This window comes from Diachasma alloeum, unplaced genomic scaffold (assembly GCF_001412515.2).
Source record: "Diachasma alloeum isolate Michigan unplaced genomic scaffold, Dall2.0 Dall_scaffold_00684, whole genome shotgun sequence".
In the NCBI taxonomy this organism is placed as follows: Eukaryota; Metazoa; Arthropoda; class Insecta; order Hymenoptera; family Braconidae; genus Diachasma; species Diachasma alloeum.
Genome location: NW_021680816.1, coordinates 104,998 through 118,627, shown reverse-complemented (window position 1 = coordinate 118,627; position 13,630 = coordinate 104,998). Strand labels below are relative to the sequence as shown.

The 13,630-nt window shown below is 37.1% G+C and overlaps 1 protein-coding gene across 3 annotated transcripts in view; it reads left to right on the top strand.

The window, feature by feature from the left end:
- The window catches only part of LOC107044193, a 345,751-nt gene that overhangs the window by 323,246 nt on the left and 8,875 nt on the right, over positions 1 to 13,630 (top strand). For 2 of the 3 annotated variants that reach the window (XM_015265990.1, XM_015265991.1), the window contains 3 exons: positions 1,801 to 2,023; positions 2,135 to 2,374; positions 12,218 to 12,572. In XM_015265990.1, coding sequence (XP_015121476.1) covers positions 1,801 to 2,023; positions 2,135 to 2,374; positions 12,218 to 12,572 — 818 coding nt within the window. The remainder of the gene's footprint in view (positions 1 to 1,800; positions 2,024 to 2,134; positions 2,375 to 12,217; positions 12,573 to 13,630) is intronic. The other variant, XM_015265993.1, reaches the window with a different exon arrangement.

The window sequence follows — 13,630 nt, the reverse complement described above, 5'->3', positions numbered from 1 at the left end:
CACGTAAGACTTCGTCAAAAAAACTTCGTTAAAAAAACCTGGTTAAATTCAACTTGGGAAAGTGAACTTTTGGTTAATTGAACTTTTGTCAAATTGAACTTCCGTCAATAAAACCTTTCGGTTATCTTCTCTTTTGTAAGAATAGAGGTAAAATCTGTGTTTGTGTTTGTGCTTGGGAAAGGAACCAAACAATCGTAATCGTTCAAATTTCAGTTTCAAATTTTCAGGGTAATTAAATATCGTCCCAAAAGTCCGAATATGCGGTTGTTAGAAGCTGTCTGTATGTATATTGTATGTATGTATGTATATAAGTATGTATGGGTGAGGACTTGTTTTGAATTTTATTTCGTAATTTTCTTTATACGTTAAAAGTTTAATAGTACAGTAAAGACTTCGTATAATAGACCTTAGGGATATTAGGAAAGTGGAATTCCGGGAGCCCCTATGCCACCACTACGCGCGCCCATAGAGAGAAGAAAAATAGGGATCAGTAAGTTTCAAATAAGATACCTCGCTCGTTGCGCCCGAATTCAATGAAATTTTTATTTTTACTACATGAATATCGATAACTAATCAATTTATATAAAATTTATATGAATGGTGCTTTATTTATATGATTTTTTTAATATTTTGAATTTGTATATCGCCCGTGTTCCCCTTTCTCCCTAAACATGATAGAACCCCGCGTGATAGAATGGCAGCTGATGTTGGGGGATTGTTGGTGGACTCGAGAATAATCACAGACGAAAAATTACGATTTTTCGATGGGAAAAGTGAAAAAAAATCGATGTATATTTCCATTACTTGAAAAAAGTGGTGTGACCCTCCCTTCAAGGTCATTAGACCCTCATGATCACTTCCTTCGTCCGCCCCGTTTGACCCTTAACACCGTTTGATCCTTATATTAACTACTCTTTTCGCGTTGAAAAATGACTGGGGCCACAGGTATCTTATAAAAAACCCACGGAACATAAACATTCGGGAAGCGATAAAACTGCCAAGAGTGGGGGCAGGGCTCGAGCGCTCGAAGCGCGAGGTATCTCACGAAGCCTCTACTGTATATTGTGGTCCAAGTACCACTTCTTCGCACGCACGCGTAACACATTCTATTTTTTATGATACGTGTCAAGTTCACTGTTCGGAATGGTAGTAGAGATAAAGTAGTTGTTCTTGTGCACGAATTGCGTAAAGTTTAAACTTCGCTTTATGCACTCGAAATTTACTTTACGCACGACCTGTGAACTTTACGCTCTCTGTGGATAGAATAAGCACTTCACGCACACTAAACGGTTTCGAAAAGTGAACTTTAATAAAAATCCAAATTATCAACCTCAAAAATTCTGCAATTATCTTGTGTACTTCCGGGAATATAAGAGATATAAGAAATTGGACGACATGTGACAATAATGGGAGAAAATATCGACTCAACGCTGTGAATTAAAGTCGAGAATGCAGCTTCATTTGAAGCCCTTATCACCTACTCTTAAGTAAATTTCAAGAAGTCAAAATGAAGCCAAAACTTCGATATTAAGATTGCGTGATTTTACAAATTCCATAGTTTTTCTTTGTCAACGATTGGAGAACTATTACTAATTAAATTGGATTAAATTCTGCTTTACTCTTTTCTACAAAAAAAAACTCAGAATATTGGCCAAATTTATTACTAACATTCCTACAAAACTTCCAACATTGTTTGACACGAATTTCCACTTTGATTCAATTTTTTTCCAATTCCCAACCGTCGGAAAATTAATTTAAGAGTTCAGAACAAAGTTTAACCTGTTTTTTTTTCACCATTAGGGCCAGTAATGAGACAACAAAGGGTCCAACCACCCCCCCGACCACACAGTGCCGATTTCCTGGAGTATGAGGCAACGAGAAGACCGAGCTCCCAAACAACTGACCAGCCTGGAATTCAACACCAACAGAGACGACCACAACGCCCGAAATCGAGTTTGGACGTTGTACCCTCATCCGAAATTACTTCACCCAATGGAGACGGTTACTTCTACTCGGAAGAAAGGTAACAACAAACCTCAAACACGGTTTGAGGTTTAGGTTTTAACGGTTAAATCATCCTCTAACTAGCAAAACCATCAATCACAATTATTGTCAATTCTTTGTAAATCAAAAGATATGCGGCTCAAATGAGACAGTCCGCAGTGTACCTCCACCAAACTCCCCTGCAGCACCAGCAGCAGAGAAATCAGTCCCTCTCACGTGCAACAACACCCTCGAAGTCTTCACCGAGGGTGGAAGACCCGAATGGGCCAATTGGCATGAATGAGACGCCTTGTGCAGTCCATCACCCTCAAAGAGAACCTGTTTACCGTCAACACCCAATGGCAACGCAGTCTCTACAAAGATACGCAGAGTTAGTGACCTAATTCAACTCTATACTTCTATTACCGCAATGTCCCTCCACACTCATCTCTCGAGAGTCCTGCTTCCCATTAATGTCGCCTTCCGGGAGATTCGCCTTCTTGAGATGATAGTATCGATTTTGCATGGCGGGAGATTACTTTGGTATTTCGTATTATTTGCTCAATATTGGACACAGAATATCACATAAAAGGGAATTCAATAATGATCGTTTCACTACAAGGGATGCGCCTCAAAGAGGATGTATAGCTTGTTTTTCCAATATTTACGGAATGAAGAAGTGTAGGGGAATCTATCAAAAGATTGTTTGTGGGAAAAACTTAATTAAAATGATATTCACTGACATTTTCGTCTACTCTTACTGGTATTTATAAGTTTTTTCATTTGATAATCTCATGGAAATATGTATTTCCTCCTCCAAACTCCAAATTCTTCAGAAAATAATAAAAATTTAGTTAAATATTGTCATTGATAGCTGCTGTCTTAGCGTTTTTTTTTCATTTGATCTATCAAAAATGATGAATTAAAGATGAATTCACTGAAATACCTAGCGGAATTAAGATGGAGAAGTGCCCCAAAATCATAACTATAGAATTAAAGGCCCTGTTGGAGCTTGTTTCCTATTTAATTTGAAATAGTGACACAAAAAACGTTACTTCTTTTCTGCAACCGTAGTTTCTCCAACAAATTTTGAAATCCCTATGATGTAGTGAAATTTTCACTCATAATATCACAAGAGCTACAAAATTATTGAGCACTTCCCAATAGGTTCGTTACAAATAACAAGGAAGTCAAGTTTTTTAAGTTGATTTCTATGCAATGAACTTTAAGGGAAACACCCGATTAATTTAAAAGCTCGAATACTATTCGGAAGACAATTTCTTTAATTCTGATTTCAACCAATTAGAGTGCAGTATTCGGGATCACGTTACACCTTCACATCAGTTTTATTTTGACAATTTCCTTAACTCTGATTTTGGCCAATCAGAGTGCAGCATTCGGTGTCATGTGATACCTTTCACACTGACAATTTCCTCAATTCTGATTTTGACCAATCAGAGTGCAGTATTCGGAGTCACGTGACATGTTTTGCACTGATAATTTCTCTGTAGCCTGTCAATTGTTTTCTATGAATTTGACAGATATTCCTCACATTTTGGTGAAATGTGTCCCGTAACCCCCAACACTGCACCCTGATCGGCCAAAATCAGAATTGAAGAAATTGTCCTCCGAATATCCCTCGACTTTTAAAATTCATCGGATACTTCCCTCAAGTTTTCCTGCATATCAACGATCGGGATGAGCTTTGCAGTAAAATCCCTCGCGTTGCGTGCTCGGGATTTTAATCTACAAAACTGATCCCTCTCGTTGCTATACAACAAAACATTCGGGAAAATCCGATAATTTTGAAGCTCTTGGAGTATTATTGCTAATTATTTTTCCCAATCGGATTTCAACCAATCAGAGCACAGTAATTTGAGGCTACCCAACAGCTTTATTTCGGGTATTTCTTCCTAGCTTTCGAATATTTCGCAGTAGCTCTTCATTTTTTCGGTTCATTTCAGATCGAATCTTCTATTTGACAGTCTACGCAAATCGGTTTATTCTATTAACATAATTTGTTTAAAGTTTCCCTAATTCACCTCCTCATCCACTGATGTTCTACTCTTCGAGCTTCAAAATTAATCGGGTATTTTTGCAGAAAAATCCTTCGCACAAGCGCTTGGGATTTTTTAACCTGCGAAAGTTGACACCCTGATTTGTTTGCAATGAAGCTAGCGGAAAATACCCGATAATTTTGAAGCTCTTGAGGTATCACGTATCACTACTAATAATGCACCGAGCTACGGGTGAATTATCAAACTGATAATTTCATAGTCACCAACCAATTTTTTTCCCATCTTTTGACAGATCTCCACATTTTGGTGCAAAGTGTCACGTAATTCCGAACACCGCACTCTCTCCGGCCAAAATCAGAATTGAGGAAATTGTCCTCCGTATACCCCTTGATCTTCAAAATTCATTGGATATTTACCTCAAGCTTCCCTGCAAAAAAACGAGTGCGTCAAATTTTGTAGAAAAAGCCCTCGCGCTGTACACTCGGGATTTTTGGCCTGCAAAATTTGATACCTTTATTTGTTTACAACGAAGCTTTCGGTAATTTTCGATAATTTGAAGGTGAATAATTCGATCATTTTGAAGGCCTCGGGGTATTACAACTGACAATTCTTCCACCCTCACCAGAAATTTAATGGCGCAAAAACGTCGTGGCGTGAGTTGGCGCGCCACATTCAATGTTATAGGTATAGGCACTTTGGGTCAGTGTCGCAGAATTTCGATCAATTTCTCCTGGGGATCGAAATTTCGACCAAGAGAATCACACCATGAGACGAAATTGATAGTTAAGAGATGGGAAGTTTAAATTTTATCCCTTAAACCTTTTGTTAATTTCCCGATCCAAAGGGAGGAAGTTATTTTATATATAAGCAGCATGCAAAATTATCACTTGTAATACCACAAGAGCTTCAAAATTATCGGGTATTTTCCGATAACTTCGTTGCAAACAAATGAAGGAGTCAAGTTTTTCAGGTTAAAAAATCACGATTAATTTTGAAGAAACGCCCGATTAATTTTGAAGCTCGTGTGCTATTCGGGGGATTATTTTTCCAATCCAAATGTCGGGCAATATAATTGGACCATGAGACGAAACTCACAATTGAGAAACGAAAATTGTATAATTAACACAACGACACAATTGAATTCAATCTGTCAGTTTGACGAGGGGTTAATTCGACTGCATGGTGTTTTGTTTTTTATATAGCACCTACCAGAGAAAATTATCAAAAAATTATCAGTTGAAAACCCTGTAGCTTGTACCACGTGATGTCGAATGGGCCAATTATATTGCCCGATATTTGGGTTGGAAAAATAATCAGTAGTAATACCACGAGACCTCCAAAATTATCGGATATTTCCCGATTGTTTTGTTGCGTAGCAACGAGAGGGAGAAGCTTTGCAGATTAAAATCACGAACGCGCAGCGCGAGGGATTTTTGTGCAGAACTTATCCCGATCGTTGATACGCAGGAAAACATAAGGGAAATGTTCGATTAATTTTGAAGATCGACGGGTATTCGGAGGACAATTTCTTCAATTCTGATTTTGGCTGATTACGGGACACATTTCACCAAAATGTGAGAAATATCTGTCAAATTCGTTGAAAACAATTGACAGGCTACAGGGAAATTATCAGTCTGATAATTTCCCTGCAGCTGGAAAAATTATTAGTGTGAAACGCGTCACCTGACCCCGAATACAGCACTCTGATTGGTCAAAATCAGCATTGAGGAAATTGTCAGGAGTATTACCCGAATAGTAGTAATAGTGAGGCCTTCAAAATTATCGGATATTTTTCGAATGCTCGAATGAAAACTCAAATCAAACTAGAATAAAAGACTGATCAGTCAAAACTGATTTTAGTCACTTGGATCAGAAAAGTAACGCTTGTTTAGATCCATGCCTGATCAAAATGTTAGGGTCATCTCGAGGGGCCATTCATTCGTGAAATCACGGTGTCACTGAGGACTGAAATCGTATGAAATCAAGTGAAATCAGTAAAATTCTGGGATTTTATTGATCACTAGCAATAGCTGAAATCTCATGAAATCATGAAATCAGCAACTCACTAGACCCTTTTGAATACATAAACGAGAGAAATTTTTTCGACTTATTTGTGGTGTATTCTTCTGCTTATGCTCATTTACGTGTATTATTTTTCACATAGAAAAACAAAAAAATCCGTGAAAATAAACACGTATTTTCTTGTACGACCTCTTGGAATCCTCGAAAGTATCGAAACATCGTGTTACCAATAGAGGCACTATCGGCGAAAAAAAACAAAGAAACAAAACAAAAATACAACATCAACAATCGATATTTTCTGAGAATCTCCCATACAAAGTTGAATGTTTTGACTGCGGTAGAAATAGATATTTTATCGAATGAATCAAAAGAACATGTCTATTTGAATCTCATGGCTTCATCTTGATGATTTCATTTTGTTTTGTTTTTTCATTTCATGATTGAAAATTTTGATCGAATTTAATTACCCCTGAAATTTCGCGGAATTTCGCCATTGACAATTCAAAAGTTTGTGGAAAAATCAAAAAGAAATGTCAATTTCAATTCCATTTTTCCCTGAAAATGAATAGAAAACCAGAAAATTCCGGTAAATATATATGCTTGAATTCTCAGAACAGTAACAGTGAATGCAATTTAAGGAGAAAAATCATGAAATTTCAGATTTCACTGAAAATTCAATGTAATTTGGCATTGAATATTTATATTAGATTAGAAATTCAAATAAATTAAGGAATTCTCGTCTGCTGCTTAAAATTCTGGAATTTTATTCAATTTCCAGTGAAACCTGAAATTTCATGATTTTTTACCCTAAATTGCATTTAGTGTCACCGTCCTGAAAATTAGTTGTCAACCGTCCATGAAATTTCATTTTTTCTAACTGTGTACATTTACACCCCTTGTAACTATTATGTTTGAGCCTGCTTGTATAAATATGATGCATTTTTTTCCCTCCGGGTTCTGTTCCCATTCCCTGCTACTCCATTCCCCCCTCCTCTTCTCCACAGAGATGAAATAAAAAATTTGAAATCACTTGGAGTCGTCTGAAATCGCGAAGTAACCAAAAAATCCCAGGCAATCACATGAAATCAATGATTGCATGTAATCATGGAAAACTCCTTAAAATCGCGTGAAGTCTCCCTGAAATCACAGTAATTACTGTGTTACCGGATTTCCAAATGAATGGCCCCTCGGATCTTCCTAATTAGTACCGGATCCAGTCGGGATTTGACTAATCAGAGTAGGATTGTATTTCACTCCGCCACATTGGATCCAGATACTCTGTTCAGAATTTTCTCGGATCCTGATCCGAAGGTCTAATCAAGAAATCTTGACCAGTGTTGGATCTGTATCTGATCTAAAACTGAGATGAGGAAAACTGAGATAAATTTCCGCTCGGATGATCCGGTGGGTAACGACGAGAGGAAGAATATTTGCAAATCAAAAATCCCAAGTACGCAGTACGAAGGAGTTTCATGCAAATCTGATCCTGTTCGTCGCTATACAGAAAAATATGAGGAAAACATACAATGAATTTTGAAGATTGAGTAGTATTCGGTGAATTATTTTTGACTGTCGGATTTGGCCAAAAACTCACTTATTATTGAAATTTTTTTTCACTCTCTATCACAATGCTTGACAGCTTTTTGAAAAAAAAAAAAAAACTATGGCACCACTAGACGAAAATCATAAGAGCTACAACAAAATTTTGTAAAGCTAGGATGAAACTATCAATTTAATACCGAATGGGGATTTACTCCAAGTTATCAAATACTGCATTCTAATTGGCCACGATGTGACTTCGAAAAGTAATCAGTTGAACTATCAAAGTTATCAGCCGTATAATGCCTCGAGTGCTCCAAAATTGTCGAAAATTTTTCGATAGTTTTCTTGCATAGAAACCAGAGGGAGAAGTTTTGCAGATTTAATTATTTTATTGACGTTGATACGCCTATGATTTCAATATGGGGAGTCATTTTAGGAAGCCGTCCTTATGTGGAACGTCATCTATCGGAATTTTAGAAAATTCTAGATATTTTGAGGTAATTTGAGAAGTTTCTTGAAATTGCGAAAAAATTCGAAGAGTTTCTAGAAATTGCGAGAAAATTCAGGGAGTTTTCAGAAAATTCGAGGGAATGCAAGGAGTTTCTGGGAAATTCGAGAAAGAAGGAAAGACTGTATCGAAGATACAGCCGCCTATATTTTTGTTGAAAACTTATCCATACCATTGATATCCAGAAAAACAAGAAAACTCATCTACAATTTACAGTATTTGATATTTTTACTGGTTAAGGATGTTCGACACCCTTTCAGCGAAAATTGACGTTGTTTTTATTTTTCTGGCAAATTATCGACGGGAGTGACGTGAAAAAATATAACGATTTTGTGGTTTGTCATTCTTTAATGGCTCACGAAGTTGCGTAGTGGTGCGATAATTTTCATGCCTTTTTTTCTCCAGTTTTGTGATTCTTTTTAAAAGTTTAGAGAAAACGCAAGAAAATGTTCGCACCACCTTAAACTTTCGTCAGTCATTAAATAATGACAAAACACAAAAACGTTATATTTTTTCACGTCAATTCCATCATAAGTTTGCCAGAAAAATTAAAAAAACGTGAATTTTGACAGAAAGGGTGTAGAACATCCTTAACGCCATATTCAAACCCTTAATTCATTTATTTGAACAGAAAATTGTGATTGAAGGTTGCAATGCGACTAACTGGAAATAACTGAAAATTATCGAAATTATTCGCCGTAAGGAAAAATTGTCAAACGGAAAAATTGTCAAATAAGAATGCGAAAGGGGCGCCATCCGGTAGTGACGCCACGGAGTATGGTTTTTGGGGTAAAGAAGAGTTTTCAAGTTAGAATTGTATAGATAAATTCAAAATAATATTTAGTTTAAAACAATCAATGAGTGAGATATCTCAAGCACATTGAATTATACGATATCATAGGGGCAAAATGGATATTTTCTGACCTCATTCGATTTCTTCGGGGTAAAATGGGTATTTACTGACCTCATACGATTTCATGGGGGCAAAGTGGGTTTTTCGTGAACTCATACGATTTCTTAGGGGGTAAATGGGTATTTTCTGACCTCATACGATTTGTTAGGGGTAAAATGGGTCTTTTCTGTACTCCTACAATTTCATGGGGGCAAAATGGGTTTTTTCTTGTACTCCTACGATTTCTTAGGGACTAAATGGGTATTTTCTGACCTCATACGATTTCGTGGGGACAAAATGGTTTTTTTGTGAACTCATACGATTTCATTGCGGCAGAATGCGTATTCTTTGAACTTTTACGATTTCATTGGGACAAAATGGGTTCTTCATGAACTCATATGATTTCATTGGAACAAAATGGGTATTTGTTGACCTCATTCGATTCCGTAGGGGTAAAATGGGTCTTTCCTGTACTCCTACGATTTTATGGGGGGCAAAATGGGTGCTTTGTGTACTTCTACGATTCCATAGCTACAAGATGGGTATTCTGTGAACTTAATAAAAGTTAATAAAACTTGATAAAACTCATCACTACATACATAAATTAGATATCACATGCATATCATCACGATTTGGACCACGGCTATCTTCAAAACTACACCGTGTAGAGATGTGATAACTTCATCCCTGCACTGTATACTGATCCGTTGCAACTGTGATTCATTGAGGAAATAACGGATTTAGGGGACATATCCTACCAGACAGGTCTTTTATATTTTTCTTTTAATAATATCATTATAAATCTTTTTCGTAATTTTCGTCTAGGTCACAATGCTTCTGTGTATTAATTATTCATTCTTTTCCAAGTCGAAAATTATTATCGAAATTATTATATTTTGTTATTATTATATGAATAATTTTAATAGAAGAACGTACGGCATTACAGGACCGCCAGTATACCATTGTATACCATCTGTATACCATTTATTTCTATACATAAATTTTGACATAATTTTTTGTTTTCGTACGAAAGATGTGTAAACGCTCTAGAGAAAAACAGAGAAATAGTGCATCTCCATATGAAATGTTTATATACATGAGGCAGTGTGTCGTATAGGATCAAACCTATAGAAATCGTATAGAAATAATGTGTATTCAAAATATTCGTATCAAAATATCCGAATATCATATGCGAAAATCCTATATAAATTCTATACGCAATCCATTTTACCCCCATGAAATCGTATGAGGTCAGTAAATACCCATTTTACCCCAATGAAATCGTAAAAGTTCACAGAATACCCATTTAGCCCTTAAGAAATCGTATGAGTTCACGAAAAACCCATTTTGCCCCCATGAAATTGTATGAGGTCAGTAAATACCCATTTGACCCCAATGGAATCGTAAAAATTCACAGAATACCCATTTTGCCCCAATGAAATTGTAAAAGTTAACAGAATACCCATTTTGCCCCAATGAAATCGTATGTGGTCAGTAAATACCCATTTTACCCCCATGAAATCTTAGCAGTACACGAATAACCCATTTTGCAACCATGTAATCGTAGGAGTATAGAAAAGACCCGTTTTACCCCTAAGAAATCGAATGAGGTCAGAAAATATCCATTTTGCCCCTATGATATCGTATAATTCGATGTGCTTGAGATATCTCCCTAATTGATTATCTTAAACTAAATATTATTTTGAATTTATCTATACAATTCTAACTTGAAAACTCTTTACCCCAAAAACCATACCCCGTGGCGTCACTACCGGATGGCGCCCCCTTCGCACTCTCATTTGACAATTTTTCCGTTTGACAATTTTTCCGTTTGACAATTTTTCCTTACGTCAATTATTCTACCTCTACTTTCTCCCCAAAACGTAAAATACTGTATTTCTATTAGTTGACGTTCAGATGAGGGAATAATCAGTTGAATTCCGTTTAGGATATACACAATAACGTCGAATGGTGCAATTTTAGTGGCTGAAATATGTAGATGAGGACATTCATCAGAATCTTTTTTGTAGCTTCCTTCACTTGCTTTCTTCTCCAGAACAAAGTTTCCTATCCAAATATCTCTATATAACGGATTGAGCCCGAAGTATAGACCCCTGCATCGAAACTTCGGTGGCTTCTATTATGTCAAATAAACTTGACTCCTGACTCTTATGATAGCTTCACCATAATTATCGCATGATTAAAATGATTTCAAAAGAGAGCATTCTGATTTTGAAAACTGATGACAAGAAATGTAATCATGTGATTTTGGTGTTTACAGTGACTTCATTGATTTTGCTGAGACTACACTGAGAAAAAAAATTATTTTTGCCAAATATTCATTCAGGTGAGAGAAGCATTTATTTTTTCAAAATTGTATTTCTCCAATCGAGTCATTCCCAGGCGAGTCTGATTAGGTTTCAATTATGACAATCATGTTGCTCTTGAGGATGACTAAGTTGTACATAATCTTGGATGAACTCCTCCAATGATTATTCATTTTTCCTAAATTCCTTATTTTCTGGAGGGAAGAAATTCGATTAATTATTTAATGTTAATAATTATTGAGGGAGTTCACTCAAGTTCATAACTAACATGATCATCTTCTAGAGCCATATAACTGTAATAATTGAAACCTAATGAGTATTGCCTGCCAATGACTCGAGTGGAGAAATATGGTATTAAAAAAATGAATACTTCTCTCAAGTAAATGGATATTTGGCAAACAATATATTTCCTGAGTGTGCACAGAAAAAAACAAAAAATTGCAAGAAAAATGGCGCGACAACTACTGAAATGTGTACGGAAAAAATTCTTGTACTTCTTCATGAACAGCTCACAAACTTTCCTGTTTATTGACAAAAAATTACGTAACAAAAGTAGTGATGCCGCAAGATGCGAGAGAAACGAGACGAGAGACGAGACGAAATGAGGGACAATGACAAAAACGAGACGAGACGAGACGAGAAATTGCATTTCCTCGTCTCGTTTCGTCTCGTGGCATCCCTGAACAAAAGGGAAAAGTTCTCCTTTGCCCCACATTTTCCTTGATTTTAATTAAACAACATTAAAATATAATTTCGCTCTCCGATTATCTACATTGTATAGTAGATCGTCTTCGATTTTTTTCTCCATATATAATACAATTTCATTACACCAGCGAGTAACACGATGATGACGAATGTGAATACCCTTTCGGATTTTTGTTTAAAACTAGCAACTCCAACTTAATCGTTGCTTTTCTTTCTACAGTGCGTCAAGCAACGAAGCAATGATGAGACGTTCCTTACGTGATAGAAGCTACGAGCCCTCATACCGAGATACCTTAGTTCACGGAGACAGTGGTACAGTGCCACGACGAGTCCCACGTGATTACGAAAGCCCCCAGACAGTGGCCAACAACCGAATAGTAGATGTTAGCTACGGATCCCATAGTTACCACGGTGAACATGGCTCCAGGCGCTGCAGTGTTCAACAGTTCGCGAGATCGGCGTCTGCTCGGTTGCCCAGAACTCGACACCCAGCTCTAGATAACACCGATGAGGATGATTACAGTGACAGAACAGCGGGACAGGGGTCGCGAGACGGTGAAAGGAGGATTCAACAAGTAAGTATGACATGTTAAATTGTTTCACGTACCCGGAAATTATTCCATAGGTGATCCCACGTACGAAATGCCAGTGTTGGAGAAACGGGCCAAGCCTGGCACAAGCCTGGGCTTGCCAAGTCTGGGCGCCCAGGCTTGGACCGAGGTTCGGCCATCCCTGGGGACCAGGGCTTGAGTCTCGGGAGAAGGGCGGGTAACCGAGCCTTGGTTGACAGATCTGGCCCAGCCTTGGCCGGACATTGGTATGCCGGAGCTCGATAACCAAGCCTTAGCCAGCGGTGGCCCGGAGCTTGGTCATTGGGCTCCAGCCGTTGGTGTAACTGTAAGGATTAAATCGCAAGGGTGAGATGATGAGAATGGAATCATAGGGGTGGAATCATAAGGGTAAAATCTGAAGAGTAAAATTGTAAGGGTCAAATCGCAATAATGGAAAGGGGCGAAAAAATCATAAGACTGAAATTCTGAGGGTTGAATGGTAAGGGTGGAAACTTGAGGGTAAAATATTAAGGGTGTAATCGTAAAAAAATGGTGACATTGTAGGTGTTGAAGTCACATGTTACTCGCTAATTATTACGAAAAGAAGAAGAATCGTCATTCAACAGTAATCCTAATCGTTACAATTATTATTGTAATTAATAATAATAATAATAATTATTCATTATTGAATTAATTTACCGATTAAACTGTAGTTGAATCACTTAATATTTCTATCAACTGAATAATAAAACATTCAAGTCGAAAAAAACCGAGATGGAATTAATATGGAAGATTTGAAGTAGAGGTTTTACGAATTGCGCGGTAGACTAGTGGTTAGGGCGTCGGATTAGTAGTCGTGAGGTCGTGGGTTCGAGCCCACGTTAGGGGGTAATATTTTAAGTTAACAAAATCGGTTTTTCAGCGATGATTGCGTTAGGGTTTGGTAGGTAGGGCACAATCAATACTAAAAATCATCCTAAAAAATGTTAATTATTTTGTTTTTGATATTATTGATAATTGCCATGAACAGTTTGGCAGCCAGTGCGGCACCAGTCGCATACCGGTATTGACTTTTTTTCCTC